Below are 25158 nucleotides of genomic sequence, written 5' to 3'. Positions count from 1 at the left end.
TACACACTTCACCACGTTGGCAATGGTGGTTGTTTGACTGTACACACTTCACCACGTTGGCAATGGTGGTTGTTTGACTGTACACACTTCACCACGTTGGTAATGGTGGTTGTTTGACTGTACACACTTCACCACGTTGGTCATGGTGGTTGTTTGACTGTACACACTTCACCACGTTGGTCATGGTGGTTGTTTGACCTGCACACTTCACCACTATTCATAATAAAGGTTTTTGGGTTAGATCGCGTTTATTTATAAATGTGTCGTAACCCTCCACCACCCGACACGGCCAATCAGCAAAGAAAAGTGTCACGTTGACAAAAGACAAATAATTCACTACTTCAGCCCACCGGTGTGTTGAAGAGTTAATCCACATTTACAGTTTGAGTACGACGTTTCGCTGGTAAATACTTCCAGCATCATCGGGCAATTCGCCAGAATGGTAAAGCCCTCGCTTGCTCCCGGTTTTATATAGAGCAGAAGAGTGACGTCATCACTTAACTCATCAGGTGCAGTGATTAGAGGCGGAGGGGGGGGGTAATGTAATTATATAATCGATTAGTAATCAGTCATTGGTTATGATTAGTAATGAGTTGTAGATTAGTAATTCTTTAAATCAAAATGTAATGTGTATTATTTAATAATACGCTTCCAGGCCGCACTGAGCCGGTAGCTGTCAGAGCGATTAAAGTTATTCTTGTTCCTCTCAATTTCAATGGATTCTCTGATTAGTCTTTGCCAGTAATAATTAGTTTTACACACCACTGCAACATTGTCAAAATCAATTGAGTGTCCTTGTTGACAAGCATGTTCTGCCACTGCCGACAGTTGTGTTTGAGATAATTTAATATTTCTCTGATGTTCTTTTAGTCTTACGCTGATGTTACGTCCCGTCTGCCCAATGTAGCAGCTGCCACATGAACAATTAATCCGATATACACCTTCTGTTGATAGTTTAGGTAATGCGTCTTTAGTGCAAGATACTAGTTTTTGAATTTTGTGTACTGTACCAAATCTTACTGTAATGTTTTGCTTTTGCAAAACGCGGGCTAATTTGTCAGTTACTCCTGAGATATATGGAATTTTTATTGTTTTAACAATCTGGTCGCTTTCAGTAGTATTGCTTTGCGATCGTGATTTGGCATTCAGTGCTCTGTTAATTTGAGCATTATTGTAGCCATTCTGTCGTAGTGCGTCTTTAACGTGTTTAATCTCTTTCACTAGACTCTCACCATCTGACACTGTTTTCGCCCGATGCACGAGCGTCTTAATAAGAGAGGATTTTTGAGCTGGATGATGATGTGATTCTGCATTCAGATAGGCATCAGTGTGCGTTTGCTTTCTGTAAACGCTGTGTGTTATTTTACCGTTTAGGCCATGTCCAAGCAAAATATCTAGGAATGGGAGTGTATTATTCACCTCCATTTCCATGGTGAACTGGATGGCCGGGTTTTGTGCATTGAGATGATTTAGAAAATCATTAAGTGTATCTTTACCATGTGGCCAGACAACCAAAGTGTCATCCACATACCTAAACCAAAAGGATGGTTTTAATGTGCTCGAGGCAAGTGCTCTTATTTCAAAATTTTCCATGTACAAATTTGCTATAGCAGGGGATAAAGGAGAACCCATTGCTGCTCCTTCCTTTTGTTTAAAGAAATCCCCTCTCCATAAGAAGTAAGTGTTATTTAAGCAATGGCCAGCAAGTTTCGGAATATCTTTTTGTAAACCGGTATTCTTTACTAGTGTATCAAGTAATTTAAGCGATTCGTCCACTGGAACCTTAGTGAATAGAGAAATCACATCAAAGCTTACCAGAATATCATCAGGAGTAAGTTTAATATCTTTAATCACATTCACAAGATGTTCTGAATTTTTTTATGAATGAAGATGTCTTACCGATGTAGGGCTGTATTTGTTTGGTTATATATTTTGCTAATTGATATGTGGCAGAGCCAATTGTACTGACTATGGGTCGTAATGGGATGCCGATTTTATGAATCTTTGGTAGCCCATAGAGTCTAGGTGGTTTTGAGGCCCTTGGCTTAATTAGGTATTGCTCATTTTTAGGGATTAATGAATTTGCAATTATTGCAGTGGTCTTACGTTCTAAAGTATTAGTTGGATCTCGTTTAATTTTAATGTAGGTACTTTCCTCTAGTAAATTTCTAATTTTATTATCATAATCGGCTCGTGACATCAGTACAGTAGTGCGGCCTTTATCAGCTGCTAGGATTTGGATATCCTTATTTACACGCAGCTCTCTTAAGGCTTTTGCCTCGTTAGAGCTAATATTTACTTTTGGAACTTTGCTATTCTCAATTATTTTAGCAACCTCATGTCTAGTCATCTCTGCCTCATTATGTGGAAGGAGTCTAACTGCTGATTCTACCTCAGCAATTATCTCATCCACTGGAATTGTGCGTGGGGTAACGGCAAAGTTAAGGCCTTTAGAAAGGATAGAGACCATGTCACCGGTTAATACAGTGTTGGTCAAGTTCAGTACAGTTTTGTTTTTACATTTTTGGTTTTCAGTAGGGATTTGTTTATTATGTAGTCTAGAAAATTTATTAATTTGGTTAGTTTTTGTTAGTTTAAACACATTATCAGCCGATTGTTGTGTTATGTTATCGATTATATTCCAATAATGCATAGATACACTATTGCTTATATCTAAGTGTAACTGCTTTAGCGATTCCGAAATGTAAGATAATTCACTCCTATTGTGCTGTATTCTCTCTATTAATAATAATTCGCTAGCTTTGTGTAGTATTTGGTTAGCTTTAGAAGACTTTATGTGATGTGTTATTTTAACTGCGTTTGGTATTACCTTTGAATCTCTGCACCTTTTGAGGAACGCCAGTGAAGATATCAATTTCATCCGCTTAATGCGAAGCTTCTCCAATTTTCTGGTTTTAAGAAAAGTATCCTCCCCATAGAGGTTAGTCAGTTTAACACGTAGGCTTTCGCGACCAATATTATTCATAATAAAGGTTTTTGGGTTAGATCGCGTTTATTTATAAATGTGTCGTAACCCTCCACCACCCGACACGGCCAATCAGCAAAGAAAAGTGTCACGTTGACAAAAGACAAATAATTCACTACTTCAGCCCACCGGTGTGTTGAAGAGTTAATCCACATTTACAGTTTGAGTACGACGTTTCGCTGGTAAATACTTCCAGCATCATCGGGCAATTCGCCAGAATGGTAAAGCCCTCGCTTGCTCCCGGTTTTATATAGAGCAGAAGAGTGACGTCATCACTTAACTCATCAGGTGCAGTGATTAGAGGCGGAGGGGGGGGGTAATGTAATTATATAATCGATTAGTAATCAGTCATTGGTTATGATTAGTAATGAGTTGTAGATTAGTAATTCTTTAAATCAAAATGTAATGTGTATTATTTAATAATACGCTTCCAGGCCGCACTGAGCCGGTAGCTGTCAGAGCGATTAAAGTTATTCTTGTTCCTCTCAATTTCAATGGATTCTCTGATTAGTCTTTGCCAGTAATAATTAGTTTTACACACCACTGCAACATTGTCAAAATCAATTGAGTGTCCTTGTTGACAAGCATGTTCTGCCACTGCCGACAGTTGTGTTTGAGATAATTTAATATTTCTCTGATGTTCTTTTAGTCTTACGCTGATGTTACGTCCCGTCTGCCCAATGTAGCAGCTGCCACATGAACAATTAATCCGATATACACCTTCTGTTGATAGTTTAGGTAATGCGTCTTTAGTGCAAGATACTAGTTTTTGAATTTTGTGTACTGTACCAAATCTTACTGTAATGTTTTGCTTTTGCAAAACGCGGGCTAATTTGTCAGTTACTCCTGAGATATATGGAATTTTTATTGTTTTAACAATCTGGTCGCTTTCAGTAGTATTGCTTTGCGATCGTGATTTGGCATTCAGTGCTCTGTTAATTTGAGCATTATTGTAGCCATTCTGTCGTAGTGCGTCTTTAACGTGTTTAATCTCTTTCACTAGACTCTCACCATCTGACACTGTTTTCGCCCGATGCACGAGCGTCTTAATAAGAGAGGATTTTTGAGCTGGATGATGATGTGATTCTGCATTCAGATAGGCATCAGTGTGCGTTTGCTTTCTGTAAACGCTGTGTGTTATTTTACCGTTTAGGCCATGTCCAAGCAAAATATCTAGGAATGGGAGTGTATTATTCACCTCCATTTCCATGGTGAACTGGATGGCCGGGTTTTGTGCATTGAGATGATTTAGAAAATCATTAAGTGTATCTTTACCATGTGGCCAGACAACCAAAGTGTCATCCACATACCTAAACCAAAAGGATGGTTTTAATGTGCTCGAGGCAAGTGCTCTTATTTCAAAATTTTCCATGTACAAATTTGCTATAGCAGGGGATAAAGGAGAACCCATTGCTGCTCCTTCCTTTTGTTTAAAGAAATCCCCTCTCCATAAGAAGTAAGTGTTATTTAAGCAATGGCCAGCAAGTTTCGGAATATCTTTTTGTAAACCGGTATTCTTTACTAGTGTATCAAGTAATTTAAGCGATTCGTCCACTGGAACCTTAGTGAATAGAGAAATCACATCAAAGCTTACCAGAATATCATCAGGAGTAAGTTTAATATCTTTAATCACATTCACAAGATGTTCTGAATTTTTTATGAATGAAGATGTCTTACCGATGTAGGGCTGTATTTGTTTGGTTATATATTTTGCTAATTGATATGTGGCAGAGCCAATTGTACTGACTATGGGTCGTAATGGGATGCCGATTTTATGAATCTTTGGTAGCCCATAGAGTCTAGGTGGTTTTGAGGCCCTTGGCTTAATTAGGTATTGCTCATTTTTAGGGATTAATGAATTTGCAATTATTGCAGTGGTCTTACGTTCTAAAGTATTAGTTGGATCTCGTTTAATTTTAATGTAGGTACTTTCCTCTAGTAAATTTCTAATTTTATTATCATAATCGGCTCGTGACATCAGTACAGTAGTGCGGCCTTTATCAGCTGCTAGGATTTGGATATCCTTATTTACACGCAGCTCTCTTAAGGCTTTTGCCTCGTTAGAGCTAATATTTACTTTTGGAACTTTGCTATTCTCAATTATTTTAGCAACCTCATGTCTAGTCATCTCTGCCTCATTATGTGGAAGGAGTCTAACTGCTGATTCTACCTCAGCAATTATCTCATCCACTGGAATTGTGCGTGGGGTAACGGCAAAGTTAAGGCCTTTAGAAAGGATAGAGACCATGTCACCGGTTAATACAGTGTTGGTCAAGTTCAGTACAGTTTTGTTTTTACATTTTTGGTTTTCAGTAGGGATTTGTTTATTATGTAGTCTAGAAAATTTATTAATTTGGTTAGTTTTTGTTAGTTTAAACACATTATCAGCCGATTGTTGTGTTATGTTATCGATTATATTCCAATAATGCATAGATACACTATTGCTTATATCTAAGTGTAACTGCTTTAGCGATTCCGAAATGTAAGATAATTCACTCCTATTGTGCTGTATTCTCTCTATTAATAATAATTCGCTAGCTTTGTGTAGTATTTGGTTAGCTTTAGAAGACTTTATGTGATGTGTTATTTTAACTGCGTTTGGTATTACCTTTGAATCTCTGCACCTTTTGAGGAACGCCAGTGAAGATATCAATTTCATCCGCTTAATGCGAAGCTTCTCCAATTTTCTGGTTTTAAGAAAAGTATCCTCCCCATAGAGGTTAGTCAGTTTAACACGTAGGCTTTCGCGACCAATATTATTCATAATAAAGGTTTTTGGGTTAGATCGCGTTTATTTATAAATGTGTCGTAACCCTCCACCACCCGACACGGCCAATCAGCAAAGAAAAGTGTCACGTTGACAAAAGACAAATAATTCACTACTTCAGCCCACCGGTGTGTTGAAGAGTTAATCCACATTTACAGTTTGAGTACGACGTTTCGCTGGTAAATACTTCCAGCATCATCGGGCAATTCGCCAGAATGGTAAAGCCCTCGCTTGCTCCCGGTTTTATATAGAGCAGAAGAGTGACGTCATCACTTAACTCATCAGGTGCAGTGATTAGAGGCGGAGGGGGGGGGTAATGTAATTATATAATCGATTAGTAATCAGTCATTGGTTATGATTAGTAATGAGTTGTAGATTAGTAATTCTTTAAATCAAAATGTAATGTGTATTATTTAATAATACGCTTCCAGGCCGCACTGAGCCGGTAGCTGTCAGAGCGATTAAAGTTATTCTTGTTCCTCTCAATTTCAATGGATTCTCTGATTAGTCTTTGCCAGTAATAATTAGTTTTACACACCACTGCAACATTGTCAAAATCAATTGAGTGTCCTTGTTGACAAGCATGTTCTGCCACTGCCGACAGTTGTGTTTGAGATAATTTAATATTTCTCTGATGTTCTTTTAGTCTTACGCTGATGTTACGTCCCGTCTGCCCAATGTAGCAGCTGCCACATGAACAATTAATCCGATATACACCTTCTGTTGATAGTTTAGGTAATGCGTCTTTAGTGCAAGATACTAGTTTTTGAATTTTGTGTACTGTACCAAATCTTACTGTAATGTTTTGCTTTTGCAAAACGCGGGCTAATTTGTCAGTTACTCCTGAGATATATGGAATTTTTTTTTATTGTTTTAACAATCTGGTCGCTTTCAGTAGTATTGCTTTGCGATCGTGATTTGGCATTCAGTGCTCTGTTAATTTGAGCATTATTGTAGCCATTCTGTCGTAGTGCGTCTTTAACGTGTTTAATCTCTTTCACTAGACTCTCACCATCTGACACTGTTTTCGCCCGATGCACGAGCGTCTTAATAAGAGAGGATTTTTGAGCTGGATGATGATGTGATTCTGCATTCAGATAGGCATCAGTGTGCGTTTGCTTTCTGTAAACGCTGTGTGTTATTTTACCGTTTAGGCCATGTCCAAGCAAAATATCTAGGAATGGGAGTGTATTATTCACCTCCATTTCCATGGTGAACTGGATGGCCGGGTTTTGTGCATTGAGATGATTTAGAAAATCATTAAGTGTATCTTTACCATGTGGCCAGACAACCAAAGTGTCATCCACATACCTAAACCAAAAGGATGGTTTTAATGTGCTCGAGGCAAGTGCTCTTATTTCAAAATTTTCCATGTACAAATTTGCTATAGCAGGGGATAAAGGAGAACCCATTGCTGCTCCTTCCTTTTGTTTAAAGAAATCCCCTCTCCATAAGAAGTAAGTGTTATTTAAGCAATGGCCAGCAAGTTTCGGAATATCTTTTTGTAAACCGGTATTCTTTACTAGTGTATCAAGTAATTTAAGCGATTCGTCCACTGGAACCTTAGTGAATAGAGAAATCACATCAAAGCTTACCAGAATATCATCAGGAGTAAGTTTAATATCTTTAATCACATTCACAAGATGTTCTGAATTTTTTATGAATGAAGATGTCTTACCGATGTAGGGCTGTATTTGTTTGGTTATATATTTTGCTAATTGATATGTGGCAGAGCCAATTGTACTGACTATGGGTCGTAATGGGATGCCGATTTTATGAATCTTTGGTAGCCCATAGAGTCTAGGTGGTTTTGAGGCCCTTGGCTTAATTAGGTATTGCTCATTTTTAGGGATTAATGAATTTGCAATTATTGCAGTGGTCTTACGTTCTAAAGTATTAGTTGGATCTCGTTTAATTTTAATGTAGGTACTTTCCTCTAGTAAATTTCTAATTTTATTATCATAATCGGCTCGTGACATCAGTACAGTAGTGCGGCCTTTATCAGCTGCTAGGATTTGGATATCCTTATTTACACGCAGCTCTCTTAAGGCTTTTGCCTCGTTAGAGCTAATATTTACTTTTGGAACTTTGCTATTCTCAATTATTTTAGCAACCTCATGTCTAGTCATCTCTGCCTCATTATGTGGAAGGAGTCTAACTGCTGATTCTACCTCAGCAATTATCTCATCCACTGGAATTGTGCGTGGGGTAACGGCAAAGTTAAGGCCTTTAGAAAGGATAGAGACCATGTCACCGGTTAATACAGTGTTGGTCAAGTTCAGTACAGTTTTGTTTTTACATTTTTGGTTTTCAGTAGGGATTTGTTTATTATGTAGTCTAGAAAATTTATTAATTTGGTTAGTTTTTGTTAGTTTAAACACATTATCAGCCGATTGTTGTGTTATGTTATCGATTATATTCCAATAATGCATAGATACACTATTGCTTATATCTAAGTGTAACTGCTTTAGCGATTCCGAAATGTAAGATAATTCACTCCTATTGTGCTGTATTCTCTCTATTAATAATAATTCGCTAGCTTTGTGTAGTATTTGGTTAGCTTTAGAAGACTTTATGTGATGTGTTATTTTAACTGCGTTTGGTATTACCTTTGAATCTCTGCACCTTTTGAGGAACGCCAGTGAAGATATCAATTTCATCCGCTTAATGCGAAGCTTCTCCAATTTTCTGGTTTTAAGAAAAGTATCCTCCCCATAGAGGTTAGTCAGTTTAACACGTAGGCTTTCGCGACCAATATTATTCATAATAAAGGTTTTTGGGTTAGATCGCGTTTATTTATAAATGTGTCGTAACCCTCCACCACCCGACACGGCCAATCAGCAAAGAAAAGTGTCACGTTGACAAAAGACAAATAATTCACTACTTCAGCCCACCGGTGTGTTGAAGAGTTAATCCACATTTACAGTTTGAGTACGACGTTTCGCTGGTAAATACTTCCAGCATCATCGGGCAATTCGCCAGAATGGTAAAGCCCTCGCTTGCTCCCGGTTTTATATAGAGCAGAAGAGTGACGTCATCACTTAACTCATCAGGTGCAGTGATTAGAGGCGGAGGGGGGGGGTAATGTAATTATATAATCGATTAGTAATCAGTCATTGGTTATGATTAGTAATGAGTTGTAGATTAGTAATTCTTTAAATCAAAATGTAATGTGTATTATTTAATAATACGCTTCCAGGCCGCACTGAGCCGGTAGCTGTCAGAGCGATTAAAGTTATTCTTGTTCCTCTCAATTTCAATGGATTCTCTGATTAGTCTTTGCCAGTAATAATTAGTTTTACACACCACTGCAACATTGTCAAAATCAATTGAGTGTCCTTGTTGACAAGCATGTTCTGCCACTGCCGACAGTTGTGTTTGAGATAATTTAATATTTCTCTGATGTTCTTTTAGTCTTACGCTGATGTTACGTCCCGTCTGCCCAATGTAGCAGCTGCCACATGAACAATTAATCCGATATACACCTTCTGTTGATAGTTTAGGTAATGCGTCTTTAGTGCAAGATACTAGTTTTTGAATTTTGTGTACTGTACCAAATCTTACTGTAATGTTTTGCTTTTGCAAAACGCGGGCTAATTTGTCAGTTACTCCTGAGATATATGGAATTTTTATTGTTTTAACAATCTGGTCGCTTTCAGTAGTATTGCTTTGCGATCGTGATTTGGCATTCAGTGCTCTGTTAATTTGAGCATTATTGTAGCCATTCTGTCGTAGTGCGTCTTTAACGTGTTTAATCTCTTTCACTAGACTCTCACCATCTGACACTGTTTTCGCCCGATGCACGAGCGTCTTAATAAGAGAGGATTTTTGAGCTGGATGATGATGTGATTCTGCATTCAGATAGGCATCAGTGTGCGTTTGCTTTCTGTAAACGCTGTGTGTTATTTTACCGTTTAGGCCATGTCCAAGCAAAATATCTAGGAATGGGAGTGTATTATTCACCTCCATTTCCATGGTGAACTGGATGGCCGGGTTTTGTGCATTGAGATGATTTAGAAAATCATTAAGTGTATCTTTACCATGTGGCCAGACAACCAAAGTGTCATCCACATACCTAAACCAAAAGGATGGTTTTAATGTGCTCGAGGCAAGTGCTCTTATTTCAAAATTTTCCATGTACAAATTTGCTATAGCAGGGGATAAAGGAGAACCCATTGCTGCTCCTTCCTTTTGTTTAAAGAAATCCCCTCTCCATAAGAAGTAAGTGTTATTTAAGCAATGGCCAGCAAGTTTCGGAATATCTTTTTGTAAACCGGTATTCTTTACTAGTGTATCAAGTAATTTAAGCGATTCGTCCACTGGAACCTTAGTGAATAGAGAAATCACATCAAAGCTTACCAGAATATCATCAGGAGTAAGTTTAATATCTTTAATCACATTCACAAGATGTTCTGAATTTTTTATGAATGAAGATGTCTTACCGATGTAGGGCTGTATTTGTTTGGTTATATATTTTGCTAATTGATATGTGGCAGAGCCAATTGTACTGACTATGGGTCGTAATGGGATGCCGATTTGATTTTCTAAATCATCTCAATGCACAAAACCCGGCCATCCAGTTCACCATGGAAATGGAGGTGAATAATACACTCCCATTCCTAGATATTTTGCTTGGACATGGCCTAAACGGTAAAATAACACACAGCGTTTACAGAAAGCAAACGCACACTGATGCCTATCTGAATGCAGAATCACATCATCATCCAGCTCAAAAATCCTCTCTTATTAAGACGCTCGTGCATCGGGCGAAAACAGTGTCAGATGGTGAGAGTCTAGTGAAAGAGATTAAACACGTTAAAGACGCACTACGACAGAATGGCTACAATAATGCTCAAATTAACAGAGCACTGAATGCCAAATCACGATCGCAAAGCAATACTACTGAAAGCGACCAGATTGTTAAAACAATAAAAATTCCATATATCTCAGGAGTAACTGACAAATTAGCCCGCGTTTTGCAAAAGCAAAACATTACAGTAAGATTTGGTACAGTACACAAAATTCAAAAACTAGTATCTTGCACTAAAGACGCATTACCTAAACTATCAACAGAAGGTGTATATCGGATTAATTGTTCATGTGGCAGCTGCTACATTGGGCAGACGGGACGTAACATCAGCGTAAGACTAAAAGAACATCAGAGAAATATTAAATTATCTCAAACACAACTGTCGGCAGTGGCAGAACATGCTTGTCAACAAGGACACTCAATTGATTTTGACAATGTTGCAGTGGTGTGTAAAACTAATTATTACTGGCAAAGACTAATCAGAGAATCCATTGAAATTGAGAGGAACAAGAATAACTTTAATCGCTCTGACAGCTACCGGCTCAGTGCGGCCTGGAAGCGTATTATTAAATAATACACATTACATTTTGATTTAAAGAATTACTAATCTACAACTCATTACTAATCATAACCAATGACTGATTACTAATCGATTATATAATTACATTACCCCCCCCCTCCGCCTCTAATCACTGCACCTGATGAGTTAAGTGATGACGTCACTCTTCTGCTCTATATAAAACCGGGAGCAAGCGAGGGCTTTACCATTCTGGCGAATTGCCCGATGATGCTGGAAGTATTTACCAGCGAAACGTCGTACTCAAACTGTAAATGTGGATTAACTCTTCAACACACCGGTGGGCTGAAGTAGTGAATTATTTGTCTTTTGTCAACGTGACACTTTTCTTTGCTGATTGGCCGTGTCGGGTGGTGGAGGGTTACGACACATTTATAAATAAACGCGATCTAACCCAAAAACCTTTATTATGAATAATATTGGTCGCGAAAGCCTACGTGTTAAACTGACTAACCTCTATGGGGAGGATACTTTTCTTAAAACCAGAAAATTGGAGAAGCTTCGCATTAAGCGGATGAAATTGATATCTTCACTGGCGTTCCTCAAAAGGTGCAGAGATTCAAAGGTAATACCAAACGCAGTTAAAATAACACATCACATAAAGTCTTCTAAAGCTAACCAAATACTACACAAAGCTAGCGAATTATTATTAATAGAGAGAATACAGCACAATAGGAGTGAATTATCTTACATTTCGGAATCGCTAAAGCAGTTACACTTAGATATAAGCAATAGTGTATCTATGCATTATTGGAATATAATCGATAACATAACACAACAATCGGCTGATAATGTGTTTAAACTAACAAAAACTAACCAAATTAATAAATTTTCTAGACTACATAATAAACAAATCCCTACTGAAAACCAAAAATGTAAAAACAAAACTGTACTGAACTTGACCAACACTGTATTAACCGGTGACATGGTCTCTATCCTTTCTAAAGGCCTTAACTTTGCCGTTACCCCACGCACAATTCCAGTGGATGAGATAATTGCTGAGGTAGAATCAGCAGTTAGACTCCTTCCACATAATGAGGCAGAGATGACTAGACATGAGGTTGCTAAAATAATTGAGAATAGCAAAGTTCCAAAAGTAAATATTAGCTCTAACGAGGCAAAAGCCTTAAGAGAGCTGCGTGTAAATAAGGATATCCAAATCCTAGCAGCTGATAAAGGCCGCACTACTGTACTGATGTCACGAGCCGATTATGATAATAAAATTAGAAATTTACTAGAGGAAAGTACCTACATTAAAATTAAACGAGATCCAACTAATACTTTAGAACGTAAGACCACTGCAATAATTGCAAATTCATTAATCCCTAAAAATGAGCAATACCTAATTAAGCCAAGGGCCTCAAAACCACCTAGACTCTATGGGCTACCAAAGATTCATAAAATCGGCATCCCATTACGACCCATAGTCAGTACAATTGGCTCTGCCACATATCAATTAGCAAAATATATAACCAAACAAATACAGCCCTACATCGGTAAGACATCTTCATTCATAAAAAATTCAGAACATCTTGTGAATGTGATTAAAGATATTAAACTTACTCCTGATGATATTCTGGTAAGCTTTGATGTGATTTCTCTATTCACTAAGGTTCCAGTGGACGAATCGCTTAAATTACTTGATACACTAGTAAAGAATACCGGTTTACAAAAAGATATTCCGAAACTTGCTGGCCATTGCTTAAATAACACTTACTTCTTATGGAGAGGGGATTTCTTTAAACAAAAGGAAGGAGCAGCAATGGGTTCTCCTTTATCCCCTGCTATAGCAAATTTGTACATGGAAAATTTTGAAATAAGAGCACTTGCCTCGAGCACATTAAAACCATCCTTTTGGTTTAGGTATGTGGATGACACTTTGGTTGTCTGGCCACATGGTAAAGATACACTTAATGATTTTCTAAATCATCTCAATGCACAAAACCCGGCCATCCAGTTCACCATGGAAATGGAGGTGAATAATACACTCCCATTCCTAGATATTTTGCTTGGACATGGCCTAAACGGTAAAATAACACACAGCGTTTACAGAAAGCAAACGCACACTGATGCCTATCTGAATGCAGAATCACATCATCATCCAGCTCAAAAATCCTCTCTTATTAAGACGCTCGTGCATCGGGCGAAAACAGTGTCAGATGGTGAGAGTCTAGTGAAAGAGATTAAACACGTTAAAGACGCACTACGACAGAATGGCTACAATAATGCTCAAATTAACAGAGCACTGAATGCCAAATCACGATCGCAAAGCAATACTACTGAAAGCGACCAGATTGTTAAAACAATAAAAATTCCATATATCTCAGGAGTAACTGACAAATTAGCCCGCGTTTTGCAAAAGCAAAACATTACAGTAAGATTTGGTACAGTACACAAAATTCAAAAACTAGTATCTTGCACTAAAGACGCATTACCTAAACTATCAACAGAAGGTGTATATCGGATTAATTGTTCATGTGGCAGCTGCTACATTGGGCAGACGGGACGTAACATCAGCGTAAGACTAAAAGAACATCAGAGAAATATTAAATTATCTCAAACACAACTGTCGGCAGTGGCAGAACATGCTTGTCAACAAGGACACTCAATTGATTTTGACAATGTTGCAGTGGTGTGTAAAACTAATTATTACTGGCAAAGACTAATCAGAGAATCCATTGAAATTGAGAGGAACAAGAATAACTTTAATCGCTCTGACAGCTACCGGCTCAGTGCGGCCTGGAAGCGTATTATTAAATAATACACATTACATTTTGATTTAAAGAATTACTAATCTACAACTCATTACTAATCATAACCAATGACTGATTACTAATCGATTATATAATTACATTACCCCCCCCCTCCGCCTCTAATCACTGCACCTGATGAGTTAAGTGATGACGTCACTCTTCTGCTCTATATAAAACCGGGAGCAAGCGAGGGCTTTACCATTCTGGCGAATTGCCCGATGATGCTGGAAGTATTTACCAGCGAAACGTCGTACTCAAACTGTAAATGTGGATTAACTCTTCAACACACCGGTGGGCTGAAGTAGTGAATTATTTGTCTTTTGTCAACGTGACACTTTTCTTTGCTGATTGGCCGTGTCGGGTGGTGGAGGGTTACGACACATTTATAAATAAACGCGATCTAACCCAAAAACCTTTATTATGAATAATATTGGTCGCGAAAGCCTACGTGTTAAACTGACTAACCTCTATGGGGAGGATACTTTTCTTAAAACCAGAAAATTGGAGAAGCTTCGCATTAAGCGGATGAAATTGATATCTTCACTGGCGTTCCTCAAAAGGTGCAGAGATTCAAAGGTAATACCAAACGCAGTTAAAATAACACATCACATAAAGTCTTCTAAAGCTAACCAAATACTACACAAAGCTAGCGAATTATTATTAATAGAGAGAATACAGCACAATAGGAGTGAATTATCTTACATTTCGGAATCGCTAAAGCAGTTACACTTAGATATAAGCAATAGTGTATCTATGCATTATTGGAATATAATCGATAACATAACACAACAATCGGCTGATAATGTGTTTAAACTAACAAAAACTAACCAAATTAATAAATTTTCTAGACTACATAATAAACAAATCCCTACTGAAAACCAAAAATGTAAAAACAAAACTGTACTGAACTTGACCAACACTGTATTAACCGGTGACATGGTCTCTATCCTTTCTAAAGGCCTTAACTTTGCCGTTACCCCACGCACAATTCCAGTGGATGAGATAATTGCTGAGGTAGAATCAGCAGTTAGACTCCTTCCACATAATGAGGCAGAGATGACTAGACATGAGGTTGCTAAAATAATTGAGAATAGCAAAGTTCCAAAAGTAAATATTAGCTCTAACGAGGCAAAAGCCTTAAGAGAGCTGCGTGTAAATAAGGATATCCAAATCCTAGCAGCTGATAAAGGCCGCACTACTGTACTGATGTCACGAGCCGATTATGATAATAAAATTAGAAATTTACTAGAGGAAAGTACCTACATTAAAATTAAACGAGATCCAACTAATACTTTAGAACGTAAGACCACTGCAATAATTGCAAATTCATTAATCCCTAAAAATGAGCAATACCTAATTAAGCCAAGGGCCTCAAAACCACCTAGACTCTATGGGCTACCAAAGATTCATAAAATCGGCATCCCATTACGACCCATAGTCAGTACAATTGGCTCTGCCACATATCAATTAGCAAAATATATAACCAAACAAATACAGCCCTACATCGGTAAGACATCTTCATTCATAAAAAATTCAGAACATCTTGTGAATGTGATTAAAGATATTAAACTTACTCCTGATGATATTCTGGTAAGCTTTGATGTGATTTCTCTATTCACTAAGGTTCCAGTGGACGAATCGCTTAAATTACTTGATACACTAGTAAAGAATACCGGTTTACAAAAAGATATTCCGAAACTTGCTGGCCATTGCTTAAATAACACTTACTTCTTATGGAGAGGGGATTTCTTTAAACAAAAGGAAGGAGCAGCAATGGGTTCTCCTTTATCCCCTGCTATAGCAAATTTGTACATGGAAAATTTTGAAATAAGAGCACTTGCCTCGAGCACATTAAAACCATCCTTTTGGTTTAGGTATGTGGATGACACTTTGGTTGTCTGGCCACATGGTAAAGATACACTTAATGATTTTCTAAATCATCTCAATGCACAAAACCCGGCCATCCAGTTCACCATGGAAATGGAGGTGAATAATACACTCCCATTCCTAGATATTTTGCTTGGACATGGCCTAAACGGTAAAATAACACACAGCGTTTACAGAAAGCAAACGCACACTGATGCCTATCTGAATGCAGAATCACATCATCATCCAGCTCAAAAATCCTCTCTTATTAAGACGCTCGTGCATCGGGCGAAAACAGTGTCAGATGGTGAGAGTCTAGTGAAAGAGATTAAACACGTTAAAGACGCACTACGACAGAATGGCTACAATAATGCTCAAATTAACAGAGCACTGAATGCCAAATCACGATCGCAAAGCAATACTACTGAAAGCGACCAGATTGTTAAAACAATAAAAATTCCATATATCTCAGGAGTAACTGACAAATTAGCCCGCGTTTTGCAAAAGCAAAACATTACAGTAAGATTTGGTACAGTACACAAAATTCAAAAACTAGTATCTTGCACTAAAGACGCATTACCTAAACTATCAACAGAAGGTGTATATCGGATTAATTGTTCATGTGGCAGCTGCTACATTGGGCAGACGGGACGTAACATCAGCGTAAGACTAAAAGAACATCAGAGAAATATTAAATTATCTCAAACACAACTGTCGGCAGTGGCAGAACATGCTTGTCAACAAGGACACTCAATTGATTTTGACAATGTTGCAGTGGTGTGTAAAACTAATTATTACTGGCAAAGACTAATCAGAGAATCCATTGAAATTGAGAGGAACAAGAATAACTTTAATCGCTCTGACAGCTACCGGCTCAGTGCGGCCTGGAAGCGTATTATTAAATAATACACATTACATTTTGATTTAAAGAATTACTAATCTACAACTCATTACTAATCATAACCAATGACTGATTACTAATCGATTATATAATTACATTACCCCCCCCCTCCGCCTCTAATCACTGCACCTGATGAGTTAAGTGATGACGTCACTCTTCTGCTCTATATAAAACCGGGAGCAAGCGAGGGCTTTACCATTCTGGCGAATTGCCCGATGATGCTGGAAGTATTTACCAGCGAAACGTCGTACTCAAACTGTAAATGTGGATTAACTCTTCAACACACCGGTGGGCTGAAGTAGTGAATTATTTGTCTTTTGTCAACGTGACACTTTTCTTTGCTGATTGGCCGTGTCGGGTGGTGGAGGGTTACGACACATTTATAAATAAACGCGATCTAACCCAAAAACCTTTATTATGAATAATATTGGTCGCGAAAGCCTACGTGTTAAACTGACTAACCTCTATGGGGAGGATACTTTTCTTAAAACCAGAAAATTGGAGAAGCTTCGCATTAAGCGGATGAAATTGATATCTTCACTGGCGTTCCTCAAAAGGTGCAGAGATTCAAAGGTAATACCAAACGCAGTTAAAATAACACATCACATAAAGTCTTCTAAAGCTAACCAAATACTACACAAAGCTAGCGAATTATTATTAATAGAGAGAATACAGCACAATAGGAGTGAATTATCTTACATTTCGGAATCGCTAAAGCAGTTACACTTAGATATAAGCAATAGTGTATCTATGCATTATTGGAATATAATCGATAACATAACACAACAATCGGCTGATAATGTGTTTAAACTAACAAAAACTAACCAAATTAATAAATTTTCTAGACTACATAATAAACAAATCCCTACTGAAAACCAAAAATGTAAAAACAAAACTGTACTGAACTTGACCAACACTGTATTAACCGGTGACATGGTCTCTATCCTTTCTAAAGGCCTTAACTTTGCCGTTACCCCACGCACAATTCCAGTGGATGAGATAATTGCTGAGGTAGAATCAGCAGTTAGACTCCTTCCACATAATGAGGCAGAGATGACTAGACATGAGGTTGCTAAAATAATTGAGAATAGCAAAGTTCCAAAAGTAAATATTAGCTCTAACGAGGCAAAAGCCTTAAGAGAGCTGCGTGTAAATAAGGATATCCAAATCCTAGCAGCTGATAAAGGCCGCACTACTGTACTGATGTCACGAGCCGATTATGATAATAAAATTAGAAATTTACTAGAGGAAAGTACCTACATTAAAATTAAACGAGATCCAACTAATACTTTAGAACGTAAGACCACTGCAATAATTGCAAATTCATTAATCCCTAAAAATGAGCAATACCTAATTAAGCCAAGGGCCTCAAAACCACCTAGACTCTATGGGCTACCAAAGATTCATAAAATCGGCATCCCATTACGACCCATAGTCAGTACAATTGGCTCTGCCACATATCAATTAGCAAAATATATAACCAAACAAATACAGCCCTACATCGGTAAGACATCTTCATTCATAAAAAAATTCAGAACATCTTGTGAATGTGATTAAAGATATTAAACTTACTCCTGATGATATTCTGGTAAGCTTTGATGTGATTTCTCTATTCACTAAGGTTCCAGTGGACGAATCGCTTAAATTACTTGATACACTAGTAAAGAATACCGGTTTACAAAAAGATATTCCGAAACTTGCTGGCCATTGCTTAAATAACACTTACTTCTTATGGAGAGGGGATTTCTTTAAACAAAAGGAAGGAGCAGCAATGGGTTCTCCTTTATCCCCTGCTATAGCAAATTTGTACATGGAAAATTTTGAAATAAGAGCACTTGCCTCGAGCACATTAAAACCATCCTTTTGGTTTAGGTATGTGGATGACACTTTGGTTGTCTGGCCACATGGTAAAGATACACTTAATGATTTTCTAAATCATCTCAATGCACAAAACCCGGCCATCCAGTTCACCATGGAAATGGAGGTGAATAATACACTCCCATTCCTAGATATTTTGCTTGGACATGGCCTAAACGGTAAAATAACACACAGCGTTTACAGAAAGCAAACGCACACTGATGCCTATCTGAATGCAGAATCACATCATCATCCAGCTCAAAAATCCTCTCTTATTAAGACGCTCGTGCATCGGGCGAAAACAGTGTCAGATGGTGAGAGTCTAGTGAAAGAGATTAAACACGTTAAAGACGCACTACGACAGAATGGCTACAATAATGCTCAAATTAACAGAGCACTGAATGCCAAATCACGATCGCAAAGCAATACTACTGAAAGCGACCAGATTGTTAAAACAATAAAAATTCCATATATCTCAGGAGTAACTGACAAATTAGCCCGCGTTTTGCAAAAGCAAAACATTACAGTAAGATTTGGTACAGTACACAAAATTCAAAAACTAGTATCTTGCACTAAAGACGCATTACCTAAACTATCAACAGAAGGTGTATATCGGATTAATTGTTCATGTGGCAGCTGCTACATTGGGCAGACGGGACGTAACATCAGCGTAAGACTAAAAGAACATCAGAGAAATATTAAATTATCTCAAACACAACTGTCGGCAGTGGCAGAACATGCTTGTCAACAAGGACACTCAATTGATTTTGACAATGTTGCAGTGGTGTGTAAAACTAATTATTACTGGCAAAGACTAATCAGAGAATCCATTGAAATTGAGAGGAACAAGAATAACTTTAATCGCTCTGACAGCTACCGGCTCAGTGCGGCCTGGAAGCGTATTATTAAATAATACACATTACATTTTGATTTAAAGAATTACTAATCTACAACTCATTACTAATCATAACCAATGACTGATTACTAATCGATTATATAATTACATTACCCCCCCCCTCCGCCTCTAATCACTGCACCTGATGAGTTAAGTGATGACGTCACTCTTCTGCTCTATATAAAACCGGGAGCAAGCGAGGGCTTTACCATTCTGGCGAATTGCCCGATGATGCTGGAAGTATTTACCAGCGAAACGTCGTACTCAAACTGTAAATGTGGATTAACTCTTCAACACACCGGTGGGCTGAAGTAGTGAATTATTTGTCTTTTGTCAACGTGACACTTTTCTTTGCTGATTGGCCGTGTCGGGTGGTGGAGGGTTACGACACATTTATAAATAAACGCGATCTAACCCAAAAACCTTTATTATGAATAATATTGGTCGCGAAAGCCTACGTGTTAAACTGACACTTCACCACGTTGGTCATGGTGGTTGTTTGACCTACACACTTCACCACGTTGGCAATGGTGGTTGTTTGACCTACACACTTCACCACGTTGGTCATGGTGGTTGTTTGACCTACACACTTTACCACGTTGGTCATGGTGGTTGTTTGACCTACACACTTCACCACGTTGGTCATGGTGGTTGTTTGACCTACACACTTCACCACGTTGTTCATGGTGGTTGTTTGACCTACACACTTCACCACGTTGGCAATGGTGGTTGTTTGACCTACACACTTCACGTTGGTCATGGTGGTTGTTTGATCTACATACTTCACCACGTTAGCAATGGTGGTTGTTTGACTGTACACACTTCACCACGTTGTTCATGGTGGTTGTTTGACCTACATACTTCACCACGTTGGTAATGGTGGTTGTTTGACTGTACATACTTCACCACGTTGGTAATGGTGGTTGTTTGACTGTACACACTTCACCACGTTGTTCATGGTGGTTGTTTGACCTACATACTTCACCACGTTGGTAATGGTGGTTGTTTGACTGTACACACTTCACCACGTTGGTCATGGTGGTTGTTTGACTGTACACACTTCACCACGTTGGCAATGGTGGTTGTTTGACCTACACACTTCACCACGTTGGTCATGGTGGTTGTTTGACTGTACATACTTCACCACGTTGGTAATGGTGGTTGTTTGACCTACATACTTCACCACGTTGGTAATGGTGGTTGTTTGACTGTACACACTTCACCACGTTGTTCATGGTGGTTGTTTGACCTACATACTTCACCACGTTGGTAATGGTGGTTGTTTGACTGTACATACTTCACCACGTTGGTAATGGTGGTTGTTTGACTGTACACACTTCACCACGTTGTTCATGGTGGTTGTTTGACCTACATACTTCACCACGTTGGTAATGGTGGTTGTTTGACTGTACACACTTCACCACGTTGGTCATGGTGGTTGTTTGACTGTACACACTTCACCACGTTGGCAATGGTGGTTGTTTGACCTACACACTTCACCACGTTGGTCATGGTGGTTGTTTGACTGTACATACTTCACCACGTTGGTAATGGTGGTTGTTTGACCTACATACTTCACCACGTTGGTAATGGTGGTTGTTTGACTGTACACACTTCACCACGTTGTTCATGGTGGTTGTTTGACCTACATACTTCACCACGTTGGTAATGGTGGTTGTTTGACTGTACACACTTCACCACGTTGTTCATGGTGGTTGTTTGACCTACATACTTCACCACGTTGGTCATGGTGGTTGTTTGACTGTACACACTTTACCACGTTGGTAATGGTGGTTGTTTGACCTACATACTTCACCACGTTGGTCATGGTGGTTGTTTGACCTACACACTTCACCACGTTGGTCATGGTGGTTGTTTGACCTACACACTTTACCACGTTGGTAATGGTGGTTGTTTGACCTACACACTTCACCACGTTGGTCATGGTGGTTGTTTGACCTACACACTTCACCACATTGGTCAGTTGGGATTGGTGAAGATGGCCTTTGGTGGGAGTGAGGGTATGGGCGTAATAGATTCAGCTGCTGATGTTAGCCCTAGCCGCGAATCAAACTTAGGTTGCCAGGTTTATTGTGCAGTGCGCTAACCAACTCTGCCAACACCAATTCCCCCATTTTTCATATTCGCGGCTTAAAAAAAGTGTATTGTTGTCGGATTTAAATATTGGGACCAAATGCCATGAACTTGCATTGTTTTTCAGGGCCTTGGAGGGGTCAATGGCCGTGATGGGATTACAGGACTCCCCGGCAAAAAGGTAACAAACCAGGAGCTCTGTCGTACCACTCTTTTAAACATAAAAAAACTCCTCCAGTGAAATAACATAAACTATTGAAACCTCTGCAAATTCTAATGTCACTAGTGAATCCAGGAAAACGTCACCGAGTCTCAAGACTTTTCCTGCGTTGGGATGTTTGGCCAATGCCACGGAGTTGAGTGTTTTGCTGGTCGCGTGAAGCAACGCTCAAAGGGAACACTCTGCAAAAGTTGGACTCGTGCAGCGACTTGCTGTGCCGCCAACTCATGGCCAACTCGTGGCAAGCGCAGACGTTTGGGAGCTTTGCAACCACGCACACGCTCCATCTAACCTTTCACCGTGCTGGTCAATGCTGGTTGGAGATTGAGGGGGCCCAGATGGGGTTCACATATCATCACTCGCTGCTGATATCACCACCTCCATTAGTGTTTAATTGAAAAATAAAAGATTTTTACGAGGAATCATGTCTGCGTTAACCACAACGCTTGTGGTCAGAATATTATCAGTATGTTTTTTGTTGTTGCATTCTGAACACAAGCATTGTGGTTATAATGCAGACATGATTCCTTGTAAAAGGTTTCAGTTTGGTGTTTTAACATCTTAACACCGGTTTTGTTGCCAGAAAAAAAGTGGACAAACCTATTATCATAGTTTGGTACTGGCAAAGGAGGCCCCATGATGAAAAATAAAAGCTTTACAATTGGACTGAACCAAATTCTTTGGGTCTTTCGGTGAAGTCACGTAGATAGGTTCAAAGAAAATAACAAAAAAAACTACGACGAAGCGGCCGTCACCCCCGCCCCCCTTTTCCTGATGACGACTGCTCGTGTTGCGATCGAAACGTCGTCGTTTTTTGTTCTTTTCTTTGAACCTATCTACGTGACTTCACCGAAAGACCCAAAGAATTTGAATTCCTGCGGTCACGAAAGCTTTAAGCCAAGACTGAAACATTTTTGTTCACTTACATAAAAAAAAGAGATGCTCGTGACGACAGAAGAGTCTGTAACTTTACAAACCTATTGTCGATGCATTCCCCATGTCCAGGGTGACCCAGGCAAGCCAGGAAGCGTTGGAGAGGTTGGGATCCCGGGCGTTCCGGTGAGCATTCGTTGTGATCACCTGCTCTGCAAGTGTGTGTGTGAAATATAATAGACACACATATGTGTCAATCCACTGTTGGATGAAGACTTGCCTACATCTTATGGTTATATATTCACTCTTCACGATGCTGGTCAGTTTCAGTTTTTCAGTTTTATTCATTTGGTATAACCCTGTGAGCCATTCTGGCTCTTGAATCGGGTGCAACCACAACAAACAAAAAAACAGGAACAAGAAAACATCTTAAAGTGACTACGCGCAAACAGAAAAATCCGGGAAAAAACAGCAAAAATCTTCCAGAAAAAGCACCGTACACCAAACGCCTCATCAGCTTGTGTGTCTGTCTGTGGGTCTATGTTGTGTGTCTCTCTCTCTGTGTCTCTGTGTGTTTCTCTCTGCTTGTGTGTCTGTCTGTGTGTCTATGTTGTGTCTCTCTCTGTGTGTCTCTGTGTGTCTCTCTCTGCTTGTGTGTCTGTCTGTGTGTCTATGTTGTGTGTCTCTCTCTGTGTGTCTCTGTGTGTTTCTCTCTGCTTGTGTGTCTGTCTGTGTGTCTATGTTGTGTGTCTCTATCTGTGTGTCTCTGTGTGTGTCTCTCTCTGCTTGTTTGTCTGTCTGTGTGTCTATGTTGTGTGTCTCTCTCTGTGTTTCTGTGTGTCTCTCTCTGCTTGTGTGTCTGTCTGTGTGTCTATGTTGTGTGTCTCTCTGTGTGTGTCTCTGTGTATGTCTCTCTCTGCTGTCTGTGTGTCAGTGTGGTCTGGTGATTAGCGGTACCTAGGACCAGTCTAGGTGACATTAACCACCGGTGTTTGCCATGGCAGGGGATCGAACTCAGGTGATGAGGTTCGAAGTACAGTGCACTTATATCTGTGGCACTGTGAATGATTACTCTCAGTTTTACAGCTTTGCTTATTTACGACATCTAAAAGCAATATCCTTATATCGCAGATACATTAAGGAGGTAATCAGTGTCTCGTCCTCATTAGGATTCATGTTTAGACTGGCGCCGGCATGCCACTGCAAAGGCAATTGTTTGTCAGACTATTCCAGGCATAGAGAAAATGTACAATGGACGTGGAGGAAATATATAATTGACATTGTAATTTCTCTGATTGGAGGTCCTAGTCAGACCTCTGGCAGGGGGTTTAAGAAATATCCACAAATTACAATTTGTTCATTCATGTTCACAGAATAATAATATTTTCGCTAAAAAACCCTCTATTTTTTTACTTTCAGGGCTCACCCGGCTCTTCTGGAGCAAAAGGGGAACAAGGCGGAAAGGTAATTATATATTTTTTTGTCATCAACAATAAAAGCAGTAGGAATATTAATGTTGATGTTGCCTGCCAGCCGAGTCGCCTCTGAAAAATCGCTTCTTAGCTCATTGGGCTCTCCTTACTCAGTGGGAAATAAAACTTCTGATTCTTCTGACACGTGAATACACACACACAGTCCAAATGTGTGCACTTGTAGACGCCACGCAGACAAACATTTGAGCACAGAGCCGGTGTCCTTCCCTCGCACCTCCCGACTACCACGGTTGGCTACGCACGGTGCGAAAGAAGTTCAAAATACCAACATACAAAACACTTGCCCAACCAAGATGTTGCTGCCTGGATTTTATTGAACTCGGACGATGATCATAGCACTGACGCTGGGGTGGAAACACAATTATTTTGCGCATTTTCACATGAAGCGTAATGCAGTTAGCGATGCAAAGAAAGAGGTTCCATGCAGTTTGCTCACGGATCGTAGCAAATTGTTGCCCGCGACCACTGGCAAGTTTCACAAACGTTTGTCCTCTCTTACTAAATTCAGTCGTCTTAGATAAAGTGAGTGCATTCATCTCTAACAAGCTGCAGGGATGTACCCCGAATTAAACAAAGGTATAATGAACCCGTTAGTGTTGCGTGACATACATATTCATAATAATTCCCATGATTTACCCATGAAAGCCACACTACGTCTTCATATTATTTTTAAGGAGCATCAAGAAGCGTCCTGTGTTGGGATGTTTCGCTTTTACCATTACTGATCTTTTGGCTTTTGGGAGGAAACTGGAGAAAACCCCACGCACCCACTCACAGCCCTGCCCTGAGACAACCACTTAAGCAGACAAACTCGATGATACGGTGAGTGGACTGCACCAACCACTGCTGTACTGCCATCTCCTGGCACCTCGCAGCCCTTGCAACCCCACGCCTCCTACAACATCTGCAACGGACCGGTGGCCACCCTGCCCAGAAACCAACCAGGCCCGAGCCTCCTTAGCTGCGGAGATCAGACGAGACTACTGGGCGCAGTCAGGATGGTTTAACCGCGGTCGCGTTGTAACTCTTTGCTGTTGTTCTGTGCTGCATTTGTTCCTGCTTGTCT

At 39.4% G+C, this 25158-nt stretch overlaps 1 protein-coding gene across 1 annotated transcript in view; it reads left to right on the top strand.

Annotated features, from left to right (window-relative positions):
- The window catches only part of LOC116951499 (uncharacterized), a 70617-nt gene that overhangs the window by 32933 nt on the left and 12526 nt on the right, over nt 1-25158 (top strand). Inside the window, exons 18-20 of the mRNA XM_032970177.2 lie at nt 21634-21687; nt 22732-22785; nt 24019-24063. Coding sequence (XP_032826068.1) covers nt 21634-21687; nt 22732-22785; nt 24019-24063 — 153 coding nt within the window. The remainder of the gene's footprint in view (nt 1-21633; nt 21688-22731; nt 22786-24018; nt 24064-25158) is intronic.

Source organism: Petromyzon marinus, chromosome 3 (assembly GCF_048934315.1).
Source record: "Petromyzon marinus isolate PM22_M1 ecotype Great Lakes invasive population chromosome 3, UKy_Petmar_22M1.pri1.0, whole genome shotgun sequence".
NCBI classification, from domain to species: domain Eukaryota; kingdom Metazoa; phylum Chordata; class Hyperoartia; order Petromyzontiformes; family Petromyzontidae; genus Petromyzon; species Petromyzon marinus.
Note: the sequence above shows the minus strand (reverse complement) of the source record. Positions and strands in the feature narration are given on the sequence as shown.